Source organism: Phocoena phocoena, chromosome 11 (assembly GCF_963924675.1).
Source record: "Phocoena phocoena chromosome 11, mPhoPho1.1, whole genome shotgun sequence".
Lineage (NCBI taxonomy): Eukaryota > Metazoa > Chordata > Mammalia > Artiodactyla > Phocoenidae > Phocoena > Phocoena phocoena.
The window spans coordinates 84,635,431-84,650,302 of NC_089229.1; the positions used below are offsets into that span (position 1 = coordinate 84,635,431).

General features: G+C 34.4%; 1 protein-coding gene across 17 annotated transcripts in view; it reads left to right on the top strand.

Moving 5' to 3' along the window:
- C2CD5 (C2 calcium dependent domain containing 5) overlaps positions 1 to 14,872 on the top strand; it is an 82,054-nt gene that overhangs the window by 33,304 nt on the left and 33,878 nt on the right. For 14 of the 17 annotated variants that reach the window (XM_065887353.1, XM_065887351.1, XM_065887354.1 and 11 more), the window contains 2 exons: positions 1,144 to 1,252; positions 12,481 to 12,595. In XM_065887353.1, the coding sequence (XP_065743425.1) occupies positions 1,144 to 1,252; positions 12,481 to 12,595 (224 nt within the window). Of the gene's footprint in view, positions 1 to 1,143; positions 1,253 to 3,939; positions 4,006 to 12,480; positions 12,596 to 14,872 lie in introns of all 17 variants that reach the window. The other 3 variants (XM_065887349.1, XM_065887350.1, XM_065887359.1) reach the window with 1 other exon arrangement.

Consider the following 14,872-nt stretch of genomic DNA (forward strand, 5'->3'; position numbering starts at 1 on the left):
TGTTTTGTTTATTTTCCAGTTCTCAGTTATGTTCTGAATAGCTGAGGCTACTGGTAAGTGACTTCTGGTTAAGTGAGCTACATTAATCTTGCAGCTAGACAGGTTGGATATTAAGTTTCCCTTACTTGCTACCAATTTGTACAACGGGAGAGGCTTCTGTATTTGGGCAACCACAGGAACTCCCCTTTCTTTCTGGGTGTTGTTTCAATGAATTTCCTTTCTCTGCTTTACCATTTCTCTCTCGCATGCTTCTCTTTGTCTCTAAATTGACAAGTTTGATATCCTTGAGAGAGAAGGGGAGAATAAAGCCTAAAAGAACTTGTAGAATTTTATTGCTCGCCTTACTGTCATCTGCATACCTCTCCCCTTTCTCAATACGCATTTATGTTTTTACATTTTTTTCCTGCTGCCCCCATGTTAATAGAGTAAATAATCTCACACAATGATTCTCTGCCCACCTGAACTTGACATTGGCTCTTCTCTTCACCTTTCTATGTAGCTCTTAACCTGATCTGCTCATCTCTGTCTCCTCCTCCCTGAGTCCCACATTCTTTTCCATCTCCTGCCCCAGACCTTCAGAGTCTTTACTGGTAGCCCGGGATAGGGTATGTGTGTTGAGGGATAGTCTACGCCCACTGAGAAGTAGATGTGGGGTAGTGGGGCAGGCAAATTCCCCCCCACCGCCCTCCTGTCTCATTGCCACCTTGCATCAGAATAGGAGATTGCGAGGAAGGAAGAGTGTGTTCAAATACCTTTTTTTTTTGGCCACGCCGTGTGGCTTGTGGGATCTTAGTTCCCCAACGAGGGATTGAACCCGGGCCCTCAGCAGTGAGAGCGAGGAGTCCCACCCACTGGGCCGCCACGGAAGCCCCCTGTTCAAATATCTTAATTTGGAACTCTGAGAACATTTTTTTCTCATTTAGAATTGATAAAAAGAGTGTTCGGACTTTGTATAACATGTGGGAAAATGGATTTAGAGCTCTAACATCCAAGAAAACTTTTAATTACAAAGCATCTGTAATGCATAATTGGTAGCCTTTTGTAAGGGGTAGAATTCATTTCCTTATGACAAGCTTTTTAATAAGCACATTTTTTGTACTTCACACATGGTCAGTTGTTTTCTTCCCCCGTTCTTTCTACTAGGAATTTCCATTTTTTACCTTGACGGCGTTTCCTCCTGGATTCCTCGTGCATGTCGGGGGAGTTGTTAGTGCACGCTCTGTGAAGCTTTTGGATCGTATCCACAATCCTGGTATGTTCTTTAGAAGTTTATTTTCGATGTTTCATTTACTTACATTGTGATTATTAACATTGATTTTTATAATTTTTTAAGCCAAATCTATCCAGAAAGAAGAATGACAAAGAAAGTATGAACTGACTCACGTTGCTCTAAAATATTTGCAGTAATCTTAATTAAAAATAATTAAACTAAGTAGAAGTATATATTTTAGTTACGTTTGTATACAGAACAAATCTTGATTCATCTTTGGCCAAGGTGTATCACTTTGAGGGAATCCTTAAGTCACTTTTGAGTCAGCTATTATTTTCTTTGACCCATGCAGATAACAAATTTTACAATTTGAACATTGTGGCCATTGGCTTAAGATGTTAATTCTTTTCACTAGCAATAATTCTTTATGGATTTTGAGTAATTTCCTTATTCATAAAAGAAGTATTCTTTTAAAATGTAATTGTAAACATTGTGTAGAGTACCTTAAGAGTTTAAAAAAGGCAACTATTCTCTTTGGGTCCTTGGTTTCTTTTATGTAGCTATTTGTTCCATATAAGTGAACAAGAAAAAATAACAGCTCAGTTCTTTAAAACACAGGGTCTTGATTATAAAAGAGAAGAGGCATGGAAGTCCTAGTAATTTCAAGCCCTTGGACTAAAAATGCTTTGATGATTTTTCTAAACCTAAAATAAGCATGATAAGTATGGTAGGAACTTTCCTATGGACTCTGTTCTCACATCTCACATTGACTAGATGCCCAATAACTTGCTCAAATCACTTATTATTTTGATGACATACCTTAAACCTGAAGTTATATTAATATTCTTACTTGGCACATATCAGATATGTTTTTGAAAATTTTAAATTGTCACTTCCAGTAACCTCTCCTGGGGCTTGTACCGACAGCTATATAAAAGAGAAAAATGCTTTGAAATTATTGTATGCAAAACACAAATAGTGATTTTGAGGATACAGAGCATTACCATTCTTTTAGATTTTTAAGAAATTTAATCTGTGTCCTATGGTTTGATGTCATTTGAGTTAAGCAGAATGGAATTTTTCTAGACCCTGAACAGGATTTCAGAAAAGCAAGGCTAGCTAGGATTATTTAACTCTAAAGCTGAGCAAATACATCTTTTAAGCACCAGTCTTCTCTTTTTCTTCTCTGGTTTATTTTTTTTTCCCTGTTCCTTACTTTTTGAGTCAATCTAAGGTCTTATCTTCATGTAGTATTTGCGTATTCTGCAGTAATTAAAAGGCATGTTTAGACTGAGGCCAGTTTACTGGATTGAGACCTTGAGGACTATGCCAAGTTTCATATCTATGTGTTTAGGAACTTGAATTATTTGGAAAGTGCAAGGAAATACTGAGTTAATACTTGACATTAACTGGGTGACCCAAGGCCAAGTTACCTGTGTTTCTGTGGACCCTTGACTCAAATATTTTGATAGATGGCACCCACCCATGGATCTAATAGCTCCAAAAATTCAGGAATATATTCAGTTGTTGTTGATGTCTTCTGTTTATTGAAAACATTTTGATGTCATCATTGCTTCCACATACTCTGAGTAAGCTGTAGAGTCTGGGAGAACAAATGAAGGTTACTTAACTAAGTTTAAGTAGAGAGCCATATTTTACATGCCATTACTTAAAAACAACAACAACTGCTTTTGGGGGTTTTCCATACTTGCCAGTTTATTCTAGCTGTGTAAGAAATGTAAGAATCCAGACCCAGGGAAGAAAACACACATCCTTCCTTATTACAGAATATATTTTGTGTATTGTAACTACAGCTCATCCATTCTCTTCCTTTCCTTCTCTGTCAGAATATTTTTTCAATTCACATGGAGAAATTCTCAGTTACTAATGTTTTATTTCCCAGAAGATTGTGGGCATATACATATAAATACTTTAATGTTATATAAGTTGTATTTCAGTTTTGTTTTATTTTCAGTTAAACACAAATCAGTTACATAGTCTAATGGTCGAGTTATTATATTATTTTGGTATAGTTATCACATTCTTTGCATTGTTTTTTGTATGTGTATTATGCATTAAAAAGGAACATTTGCTTAACATTTTCTTAATCTCCAGGCCCCTTAAATAATTATTTATGAAAAAAATTTTAATTTTGAAAAGAGCTGAATGTTAAAACAAAACTCAGTTAACATCTACCATAATGATGATGTATTAATTTTATGACACTGAGTTACTCTGCCGAGAGAAAATTATGATGGATGAGGTGCATGTGCTAATGTTAAAAGTGCTGTATTGGACTCTCAGATGAATCTTGCAGCTATTTTTTGACTAGTGAATATAGGAAATTTTCTTTTCACACTGAGTGTAAAAGGAAAAGTCTTATTTTAAAATCACAACCACCTACTAACTCTATGGGTTGTATTTTGGAGTTATTTCTTTTAGAACTTCCTCTTTTTAAATATTAAGCAAACAGGGTCATACAATAAGGGAAAGAGTGGGGTGGTTTTGAAAAGGTAATTATCTTTAATTAGACTTTAGTTAATGTTAGATTATGATAGCGTGTTCCTTCTTCTCTATCTATTTCTACTTCTTATTAACTCTGCTGTCTGTGTCTTTCTAGTTCCTGTCAAGTGGTGTTGTCAATTGTGTTCTTATTTGTAGTGTTTTTTGTTTTTTTCTTACTATTCTGCACCTAAAACTGATCTACTAATTTGCTGTTTTGAACTCAGCCTTTGTCGGAATTATGGGTAACACAAGATCTTACAAACTGCTAGACTGGAATAGTTTCAATTCAGGTATTTTAATGGTCATTCAGTACTACATATGCTGACAAAAATTATGGCAGCTCAGTGAAGTTTTTAGAAATGTTCTAGATTAAATAGGCTTAATGTCAATTCAGTTATACAGATAACATTTTGCAATACATATGTGATAACTTTTGTAATCTCCATGGAAATGGCAAACATAAAAATGTGTTAACTAAAATGAATTAATCAAAACCATAGAAATACCATAAATTATGAATGACTTCTGTTAGGTGATTAACTTTCAGAATGATAACTTTAAATTATATTTATTACATTTTGGACAGTTTTTTCATATCAGGTAAATGACACTGGCATTAGCTTTGTGATTAAGGAAATATTAATTGTTAAATAAATAAGTATTAAATGACTAGTTTAATAATTGTAAAGTATATTTAAACTTCAATTGAGATTTGATTATAATATATTTAGTGTTCTATAAATATTATAAAAGCATAGCTTAGCATTTTTATTTATAATTCTAGAGTGTTCCAAAATTTAGTAAGTAAGAGCAGATTTTGGGGGGATTAACAGCTTTCATAAGCTTTCCTCCTTCCCCTTCGACATGAGAATATTTCTTTTTAAGTAATTTTACATATGAATATAGTTTGTAGCTTTTAAAGAAACTAAACTAAGATAGCTTTACAGCTGATGATGTGGTTTAGAGTCAAAGGCAATTTTTCTTTTTGTTAAAAGCATGTTCTGTTAATATAAATATCTATATTTTTATGTTATTTTTATTTTAGATTTAAATTACATACTAGAGCCATTTTGATTTAGTATCAGAAACTGGTATTTTCCTATAGAACTTTTTCAGTTAATTGTGTCAGAAAGTACATCTGTTTACAGAAAAACAAAAACAGAAACACCAGGAGGCTTAGCATTTGAGATAATATCCCATAATCTTTTCAATATTGTAAACTTTTTTTGTTCTTAGGAGTCCAGGATGTAAGTTCTGATGTAAGTAGTGCATGTTTGACTATGAAGTAACTCATGTTCATCATGTAGATTTACCTAAAGTCAGTCTAGTACACAATCTGATCAAGTCCAACCTTTGCAGATTTAGACCGACATCAATTGGTAAATCTTTGGGGAAATTACCTCTTTTTTCTATCCAAGTTTTTGCCAGCATGTTATCACATTGATTAGAAGTAATCATTTGTAATGTCATGCTTTATACTTAATTTTTAGTGAGAAATTAAAAATACCCTGCTGGATTCATTTAATAAAAATAAGAATATATTTTTAAAACATAGGCAGATTAGGGTAGTGGGCAGAGAAAAAGGCTAATTACATGAGAACGGGACATTGAGGGCGTAAATCATTAATAATTTAAGGAGCCTGAAACCTTGTGAGGGCAAATATGTTTAGAATGAGAGATGTATTAAATGATAGAACAGTTTTGGAAAAGTGGAAAAGGCAAAAGTTAAATCTTGTAGACATAATAAAGACTTTGTCCCACGTAAGCAGAATTACAGAATCTGGCGAGGAAAAACATGGTTGAGGAAGCAGTATATCTTGCCATCATTTAAAATAAAGTTCAGTAGTAAGTATAAGAAAGAAAAGGTGGATATGTTATAGCGTATTAAAAGATGACACTTTTAGTTTAATGTGCTCATAGTTGTATGCTTTTGATTGAGGTGTTAGAATCTTTTGATTCCAGTAGTTGGCACATATTCAGAAACCAGGTTTTTTCGGCTACTAGTTTCAGAAAAATAACTTGATAATTCTGAAAAAAAGTGATTTATTTGGTAAATATATTCAAATCATTTATATATTTTTCTCCATCATTAGGGAATATTTAGCCACTCCTGTCCTGTATTACCATGGAAAATCAAGAATTGACCACATCAGTAAGAAAAGTAGTTGTTGATACAGTTTCTATTAATGCTAGAAACTGTTCCATCAATATTGTATTTTCTGGACCCTCTGAATACCAGGTGTTAGATGCCTTCCAAGAGAAAAGAGAAGGGAACACATGGTAGTCAAACATACTTACTAATTATTAGACATTCCTATTTCAGAAACTTTAAAATGTGGAAAAATATAGGAGAACATTTTATATCACACAATAGTATTTCATGAAACACGATATATCATGCACACATTTATTAGAATTTATTTTGTGCCATACAGTTCACTAGATAATAGGTGTGCAAAGGTGCCAGTCCTCCTATTTTCAGAAAGCTCATATTCTGGGAGGATAGAAGAATATGTAAATGGATTACTGTGTGTTATGGAGTGATACAAGATACAGAGTTAAAGAGGAAGGCAGGATTAACGCTATGTGGCAGGGAAGCTTATAGAGGTGGTAATTCTTGAGCTCAGTGTTGGATGGTATATGGGAGATTCACGCAGATTTATATTTCAGACAGTGTATTTGGAGCCATGTTAATACATTCTTTGAATGTAGTTCTGAAACTTCAAGCATGTGCAAAACAATATCCTAGCCATTACTCATTCGATGATGTTTATTACATAGCTACTTCATACTTATTTTAAGTTTTTTGCCATTAATTTAGAATGTCTTTGTTAGTTTACCTTTTTTTTCCTGCCCCCTTTTCTCCTGCTTTGTTGTCTTAGTTTGTGTTAACTACAAGTGATAGAAAATATTTTTATAGAGCAGGAAGAAGGGAACTCGTTATCTGAGAATTTATTTAAAAATTATTACCTTTTCTTACCTTGCTTCTTATTTTCTTGGCCTGGTAACAGACTTTGAGAAAGACAAGATGAATCTTGCTGCTAGGAAGGAGGATGTAACATTTGCGGATCTGTATGTGACATGCCAGGAGCAGGAGGTGCATAGGAATAAGACAGGGTAGCCCATGACCACATTTGCATTAAATCATTGACTAGAGGTTGGAGAATGGATTTAAAAGCAGCAAGACTAGAGACAGGGAGCCCAGTTAGTAGACTGCAGTGGTACTGGCCAGATAAGTGACCTAGGATTTGGTGGTCATAGGAGAGCTAAAGGTTTATAGTGCACTTACTATGTACTACATACTCTTCTAAGTGCTTTATGGTAGTAGATCATTTAATCCTCAAAACACAACCCTGACATAGGCATTATTCCTATTTTGTAGATGAGCAATATGAAATGTAGCAGTTTCCCCAAAGTAAAACAGAAAGTGGCTGAGCCAGAGTTTCAACCTTACTACTTTGGCTTCAGGACTTAAACTCGTAACCATAAATTTACGAACTATTTATAATGTAAAATCCACAGGACTTGGTGATTAGTAGGATGTGGTGAGTGAAACAGGCTCTTGGCAACTTTCAGCTGAGAGAGGAAGATAGATTAAGGTTATTCCACATGTCTAGAAGTCTGACATCCCGGGGGGCATGTGGAAACTCAAGTCTATTTGAAAGTTCAGTTGTAAACTTTTAAGAGTAAATTTTAATAGCCCGAGCTTATTGTTTCTCAGATGGCTATGATCTTTTTTTTTCTTCTGAGTTTACCACTAAAATTATTTCTGAATAGCTCAGACATACATGTTTCTTAATTAGTAATAGTCTCAGTGAGTTGAGTAAAATTTGTTATTTTTTCTTGTGTAGGATGCCTGTCAGCTTAGATAATTTTTTCAGGAAGTGACAAGAGGAAATATAAAGTAGTTATATAATGTGGTTTGAAAAGTACTAGTTTGAAATAGCTTATAAACTTAGACAGTATTTTTAAGAGTGCTTTTAAGTCCTGAGTTAGTAAAACAAGGTGTTTGAAGCTAACTTTTCTTTTGTTTCTGAGCATATTCTAAAAAGTTTTCTTTTTTTTTAAGTTTTAGACAGATTGTAGATTTTAAGACATTAGGCTGAAGATTTTCTCAATCTTATAGTAAATGAACTTTGGCTAGTGATAATGCAAGCTCTAGATTAGTCGTCTGAATTTAGAAAATATTACTCTTTTTTGTTAGTTTTTAGAACTGTAGTTGTTTAGAAATTTCACTCTATTTTGGGGGCAAAAATTAATAGTTAAAACCTAAGAAATGTATAGTTACTGCTTTAAAAATATTTAATTTTAACAAAATATGAGTCAGCTGATATATAAGGAAATATTTATAGAATATACATATCAGTCTGATCATGCAAATATTTCTTCAGTGGTGGTTTGTGGAGTGCCCACCATGTCTTGAGCACAATGCTGGGGATTGGGAACACCAGTGTTCATCCAGTGTAAATCCTCATCCTTTTTACATACCTGGTCGAAGCTTTTTGTTATACTGTTTTGCTCTGTGAGTGTGTGTGTGTATGTGTGTGTGTGTGTTAGTTAAATGGAGATAGGCTTTCTTGGAACTTGAATTCTGCTGATAATCTCAGCAATTATTATTTTTCTATGTCTGAGAGACACTCATGAGCAGCTGTGCAAACTAAGCCTAAAGTAGTTAAGCAGCTTTTGGTTTTCAGTATTTTAATAAGGTTTTCAGGAAATAGATATATAGAGTTCAAGAAGGCATAAATATAGCATGCGTGACATGTGAGCTTTTCTTTATAATGTGACATATAACTGTAATACATAATTTTCCCTCTGTACATAATGTAACGATATTCATTACTTTTCATTCTTTACTGTTAAAAAAAAGTCAGATGGGTAATCTCCTTAAGTGTGAAATTTCACTCTTTTCATATATATGTATATGTAAAGTGTAACTGGATATTCTGTTACATTATTTTAATGTAACATGTAAATGTAATATATCATTCTCTCTCTGTATAAAATAATGTAACTGGTCGCCAGTTACATTATGTATAAAGAGTGAAATTTCGCAATCAAGGAGTAGATTACATATTTGACTTTTTTTTTTTTTTTTTACAAATAGTAAAGACTCCAGTTTGATCCAACATGGATTGTATCCCAGCCACCATCCTAACATTCTAAATTACTATGTCTTGAAGTTTTCTCTGACTTTGCACATCACTTCTTCTATAATGAGACTCTTCTTTTTAGTCTTTACTGAATCACCATCCAGTTTAAGGTTGTATACTCCCTTGAACCTGAACTCTCTAATTTCTATTTCATTAGGGGAAATATATCTTCTTCAAAAGGTTGTTTTGGGTTGGAATATTAATTTCAGGTATTTGAGAATGTAGCTTTTTGTGCTGTCCGTTAACAAGATACACTATCATTGTACTGAAAATCCTACCTAACACTTCATCTTTCTTGCTTATTTAAAAATTAGATTGAATAACTATCCATTTCCTGTTTTTCTTTCAACTAGATTAAAAGATTCCCAAGGACAGAGTTATTCTCTTCTAGAGCTGTATAAAAATAGAACTAAATTGAACACTTTAGGTAGTCACCGTTTCTTAGTTGCAAGTGTGTAATTGCCTAAAATCTCAAAGGGATTCAGTTTTATAAAAGCATGTTATGTTGAGTTGTTCATTTCTTTACTTTTTGAGGTGTAAACTATTACTGTCATTTTAGGAATCTTTACCAGTGTCACCTGTACTTCAAAAACAAGATAAAATGCTAAAACGATGGCAAGATATCAAGCTATGGCCATGCTCTAGACAAGTAACAGTAGTAAAATGAATTGACTGTGGTGTCAACCCAGGCATGAAGACATTACCCCTAAAAAAGGCATCAGTGAGGTCTAGAGCTCAGTTCATGCCTACAATTAAAAGGATATAGTAAAAGATTTGTGATATTAGCAATGAAGAGTTTTGATCCGTAGAAGAAAAACATAAAATAGTATGAAATATAGTTTGTATAAATATATAACTTTTAATATCTCCTAAAATGATAATCTTTTTATAATTATAAGTAATTCTATAGATTATTGGGAGGAGCATGGTATTTAAAGTGAAAATATTTTTTTCTTGACATCTCTGAAATGTTTATTTGCAACCCTCGCATCTCAGCTGTATATACTTCAAGTGACCAGATTGTATCCAGTTTCATATATGGCATGTATAGTTGCCAGCAAATTTTTAAGCTGGACTCTTCGTTTTGCCTTTTATATTAGTATGGTAAATCCTTAGTTTTTACTTTTGTAGGGTGAGTAAAACACTTCAAATTCACTAGTGTGTTTCCTGTAAGAAATGTAATTAGCTGTTTCTAAGCTTTAAAAATTCCATTAATAGGGATTAAATACTATGATATTTCTGAATTTTCAGTGGTAATAAGTTAGGCAACTATGATATTTCTGAATTTTCAGTGGTAATAAGTTAGGCTGAGTTATGATTACTACTTGAATTTTCTCTGGCTCATCTCTGGCATTAAGTATAAAATAGGCTTTGAAGATAAATTTAATTTTTCTGTAATATTAAATAAATTGATTTATCCTAATTTTATCTTAATTAACCCCTAAATTTAATAGCCAAAACGTTCCTTTGACTTCTTGCTTACAGTTGTAGGTAATTATTGTTAATCCAATTACTAGTTTGTGATTAAGTGCTCCCTACTGTATGCTTGCCTTGCTTTCACCTAGAATCTAGGGCCATTACTTTCTGTAACCATTTCAGTGAGCTGCCATAGTTTTCAGTCTGTACTGTCACCTGATCCAAGCATGCGCCAAAACATCCACTGTTTCTGGCTCTTGTCTGCTGAATCTGCTTTGCAAAACCCTTCGTTCTTTGAGCTTTTGCTTTAGCCAAAAACCAAATTTAACAAATTCTTTGGAGTGTGGACATATGCCATTTGCTTCCTTAGCCCCCTGTTATGTAACTTTTTAGCTTTTATTAAGCTTGTAAATACTTTATTAAGTACAGCAGTGGCATCCCCATGTGTAATTGTGTGGCTCATGTGTCAAAAATAAAGGCTGCTTGTGAACTTGTCAGAAGAGAATGAATGCTCTACTTGCGCTGCATTCAGCATTTTTTCTTGTTTTTTTTTTTTTTTAATCAGCCACTTATTCTTTCATAGTGTTTGGTTTAATTATCTGATTATTTTATGTATTATACCAAGGTAAGTTTGATGTAAAAAAACTTTGTATTCTCTGTGGTTACATGTATCTCATAGTAATTATTATTACATATTTTTCCATTTAGGCATGCTGGCCTTTCTAAATAAATAGATCTTGAACTTAAAATAAGTAACTTCCTCCATTTTTCATTAATTTAAACAACAATATTGTGGATTAATTCCTGTAAAATTCATTTTTAAAACAGAAAAGCTACCGTGTATTACTTGGCAGCAATATGTAGGCAAACCTAATGCGAGAAATCTAAAAATGTAGTGTACGATTATTTGGTTTAGCAAGTAGTATTGTAAATACTGGGATGATGTAAAAAGTAAATAGCATGTTCTACTATTAAATTTTAGAAAAGTTAGACTTTTTGTTTTACACAGTTTTTCAGGAAAATAATTGTTTTCTAAACTGAGATATGTTTCTCTTATTTGTGATATCTATTTTCAAAGAATCATAAGTACTTTGATAGATTGAGCAACTACTTGAATAATAGTTCATCTTAGTGATATAAAATTTCCCTAATAGGAAAGGATGATGTTAAATAGATATCCAAATTGGTCTGAAAACACGTATGTCCTAAAAAGAATGGATTTGAAAGTGTATTTGTGCTGTTGACGTCTACATGTCAGTTAGGAATATGAAGAAGTTCTTTAACATAGTAGTGTATGTGCAAAATAGGGCCGCCTAATTGTCTCACACATTTCTTAATTCATAATATTGATTGCTAACACCATATTGTAGTAGTTTCTGTTTCTTTTCCTTCTTTATTTTATCTCGTACTCTGATCTTTTCCTGAGCTTCCTGGAGTTTGCCTTTCTTTCTTTTCTTCTGAAAGAAAGTTTTAAGGTAGCTCTGTATTGGATCCAAAACTTTAAATCAAGAACTGGCTGGCATCATTTGTAGTTCTGGCTTTTATCTCCTCATTTCTCCCCTTTGCTGATCTCCTCCCTGCGGAGGAGATCATAGGAATGTGAGCTATACCAAGCCTTTTAACCTTTCTTTACTTTGCTGTCTTCAGTATTTCACTAGTGAGTATGATTCTACTTATTCTACTTATTTTGAAAAACGTATTTGAAAACTGCATAAGTAGTGAAATTCAAAAAGAAGGCTTGTGGATTGTTTGATTTTCAGTCTTAATAGTGCCTTTTATGTGGAAAATTTACAGTAAGAACTTAGCGTATTATTTAGAGTTGTTTTTTCTATTCCAAGTTGTTCCCAAACGGAATTGCCACAAAAAGAAACAAATTAGGATATGCTGATTATAGACCGTTTCTTTTTTAAACATCTTTGCACTTAAAAAGTTACTATATATGCAGCTGCTGTTCATCAGTAGTTTGCAGCTAAATGCAAGTGATTAGGAAGTATGTATCTCCACTTTTTGAGAAGTAGCATTAAATTAAAATGTTAATAAGCTTTTTGAGAAGTAGCATTTTAAAGATGTGAAGTTTTAAAAACTGTTGTAGAATAGTACTTCTTTGCCTTCCAGAGTATGCTTATTTTAACCATTTCTTGTTCAAATAGACAATGTGCTATTGAGTAGTGAACTGATTTAAAATTTATTTTTCAGATGAACCAGAAACTCGAGATGCGTGGTGGGCAGAAATCAGACAAGAAATAAAATCACATGCCAAAGCATTAGGCTGTCATGCTGTAGTGGGCTACAGTGAATCAACTAGCATCTGGTAAATGAAAACAACTTGATTTTCTAGATGCTGTAAGTTACAGATTGTCATCTGAAAGGGGGAAAGCTTTATGCAGATACAGGGAAAAGAAGAATAGTGGAGTGGTCCAGGAGCATGGGCTTTTTTAGAGTATATCACACCGAGGTTCATACGCCATTTTTGCTACTTAATTAATGTGAAACTTTGGGAAAGTTACTCTACTCCTGTGAGCCTCAGTTTGTACACTGAAGTGGAGATAATAACTGCCTATCAGTTAAGGTTATTGAGGGATTAAATGAGAATATAATACTGGCACATAGCAAGTATTAACTCTAGGCCTACTTTACTCCAGTTTGTGACTCCACTAACTCCTTCCTCTGGGATTTTGGAACCCTTGATCTATTGTAAATGAACTTGCCATGTGTCTTTAAAGTTCATTGTAAACTCTTTCTGCCTTTTTTTTACTAACTGTAACTTAACTTTCTCCTGCCAACAAATCATCCTTTCTAACTCTACCCAGTTAGGAGGGGACTTCCATACTCCTAGTTCTCAATCCACTTTTCTCCTACCTTTCATTTGGATAGCCTCTCCTCCTTAACATCCATGACATTCCACAGTTTAGAATTTTTTACCTCCAAAGCTTTCTTCTGCCTTGTTCATTACTGCTTGGCCAATCTCCTCCAGTTAAACAAGGTTATCTCTCTTCTAACAGCCTGGCATTGTACTTTCTCATTCTCAAATCCTCTATCCCCACGTGACTTTCAGCCTTATTTTGGACCTCATTGTCGCTTGAAACTGCTTCTCTTTAAAAATTTGAAACCATAGGGCTTCCCTGGTGGTGCAGTGGTTGAGAATCTGCCTGCCAATGCAGGGGACACGGGTTCGAGCCCTGGTCTGGGAAGATCCCACGTGCCGCGGAGCAACTGGGCCCGTGAGCCACAACTACTGAGCCTGTGCGACTGGAGCCTGTGCTCCGCAACAAGAAAGGCCGCGACAGTGAGAGGCCTGCGCACCGCGATGAAGAGTGGCCCCCCCCATGCCACAACTGGAGAAAGCCCTCGCACAGAAATGAAGACCCAACACAACAAAAATAAATAAATTAATTAATAAACTCCTACCCCCAACATCTTCAAAAAAACAAACAAAAAATTGAAACCATAAAATTTCCCTCTTGGATCACAACTTAATATTTTTCCATCCATCCCATTTGCTCATTTACACCTAGTTTGTTTTGACCCTTATCCTAACCAAGAGTTTTCCCAGTTCCTTACATAGGTTCTGACTTTACTTGCTATCTGCCATCCTTGAACCCTACTTTCCACTCGTTCAGAAGTTTGTATTGGATATCATCTAGAAACTGTGTGACCTTCTGCTGTCTTATTTTTCCACCTTGTGTTGGATAATTCTTACTGCCAGCTATTACATGGATAACTCTCTTGTGGTGGTGGCGATCATTTTTGTTGGAGAAAAAAATGATTAGACTGTAGTAAATGAGGATGTTACAGAGCCATGCTATTTCATCTTCTGAGGACCCTTTCTTTTCCTTTGCAGACCACGTATGATACCCTTGAACTGCTGTATTCCCATAGTAGCTGTTCTCCTTTTGTTAAACGACTAACTTTGTTACGCTTATCCTGCCTTACTCCCCAGGTAGTCTTGCTTATTCATGGATTTCGTGTCATGCACTCTCTGGTCTTAGGGATGTGGTTTTAAAAGACATAGTTCTTGCCATCAGATTCACATTCTCCTGGAGAATTATGACAAGTATAATATATTTTATGATAGAGACATCCTAGGATGCTTTAGGATCTCAGAAGGCTGGAGGTTAGAAGTAGGATTGGAAGAAAGTGTTAAGGAAGTAACTGAAGCTTGAACTGAATCTTGGGAGCTGAGCATGAGTTATATCAGTGAAGAGAAAAGGCATAGGGAGGGTTTTCAAGGCGAAAAGACTAGCATGTGGAGAAGGCCAGAGGTGTAGATCAGTGGCTGGAGATAAATTACAGTTGCAGGAGTCTGTAGAAAAGAGTTCAATTAAGTTACTTAGAAGTTTGCATTCACCTGATACAAATTTCTCTTTTCCCTCTAGACCTCAAAATGTGTTTGTCTTTAAATCCTGTCTTTACTAGTTTTTTCTGTTCTAACCCGTCCTACTTACTATTATTGGATTCAGTTCCCTGAGACGCATACCTTGAAATGCACACCTGCTCTTGTAGCTCCTTGATTTGGCGCCTTCTGTGGCTCCCCGTTACTTTTTTGACGTTCTCAGTGCCCACTTAAACGTTGTAAGCCTGGCCTCTT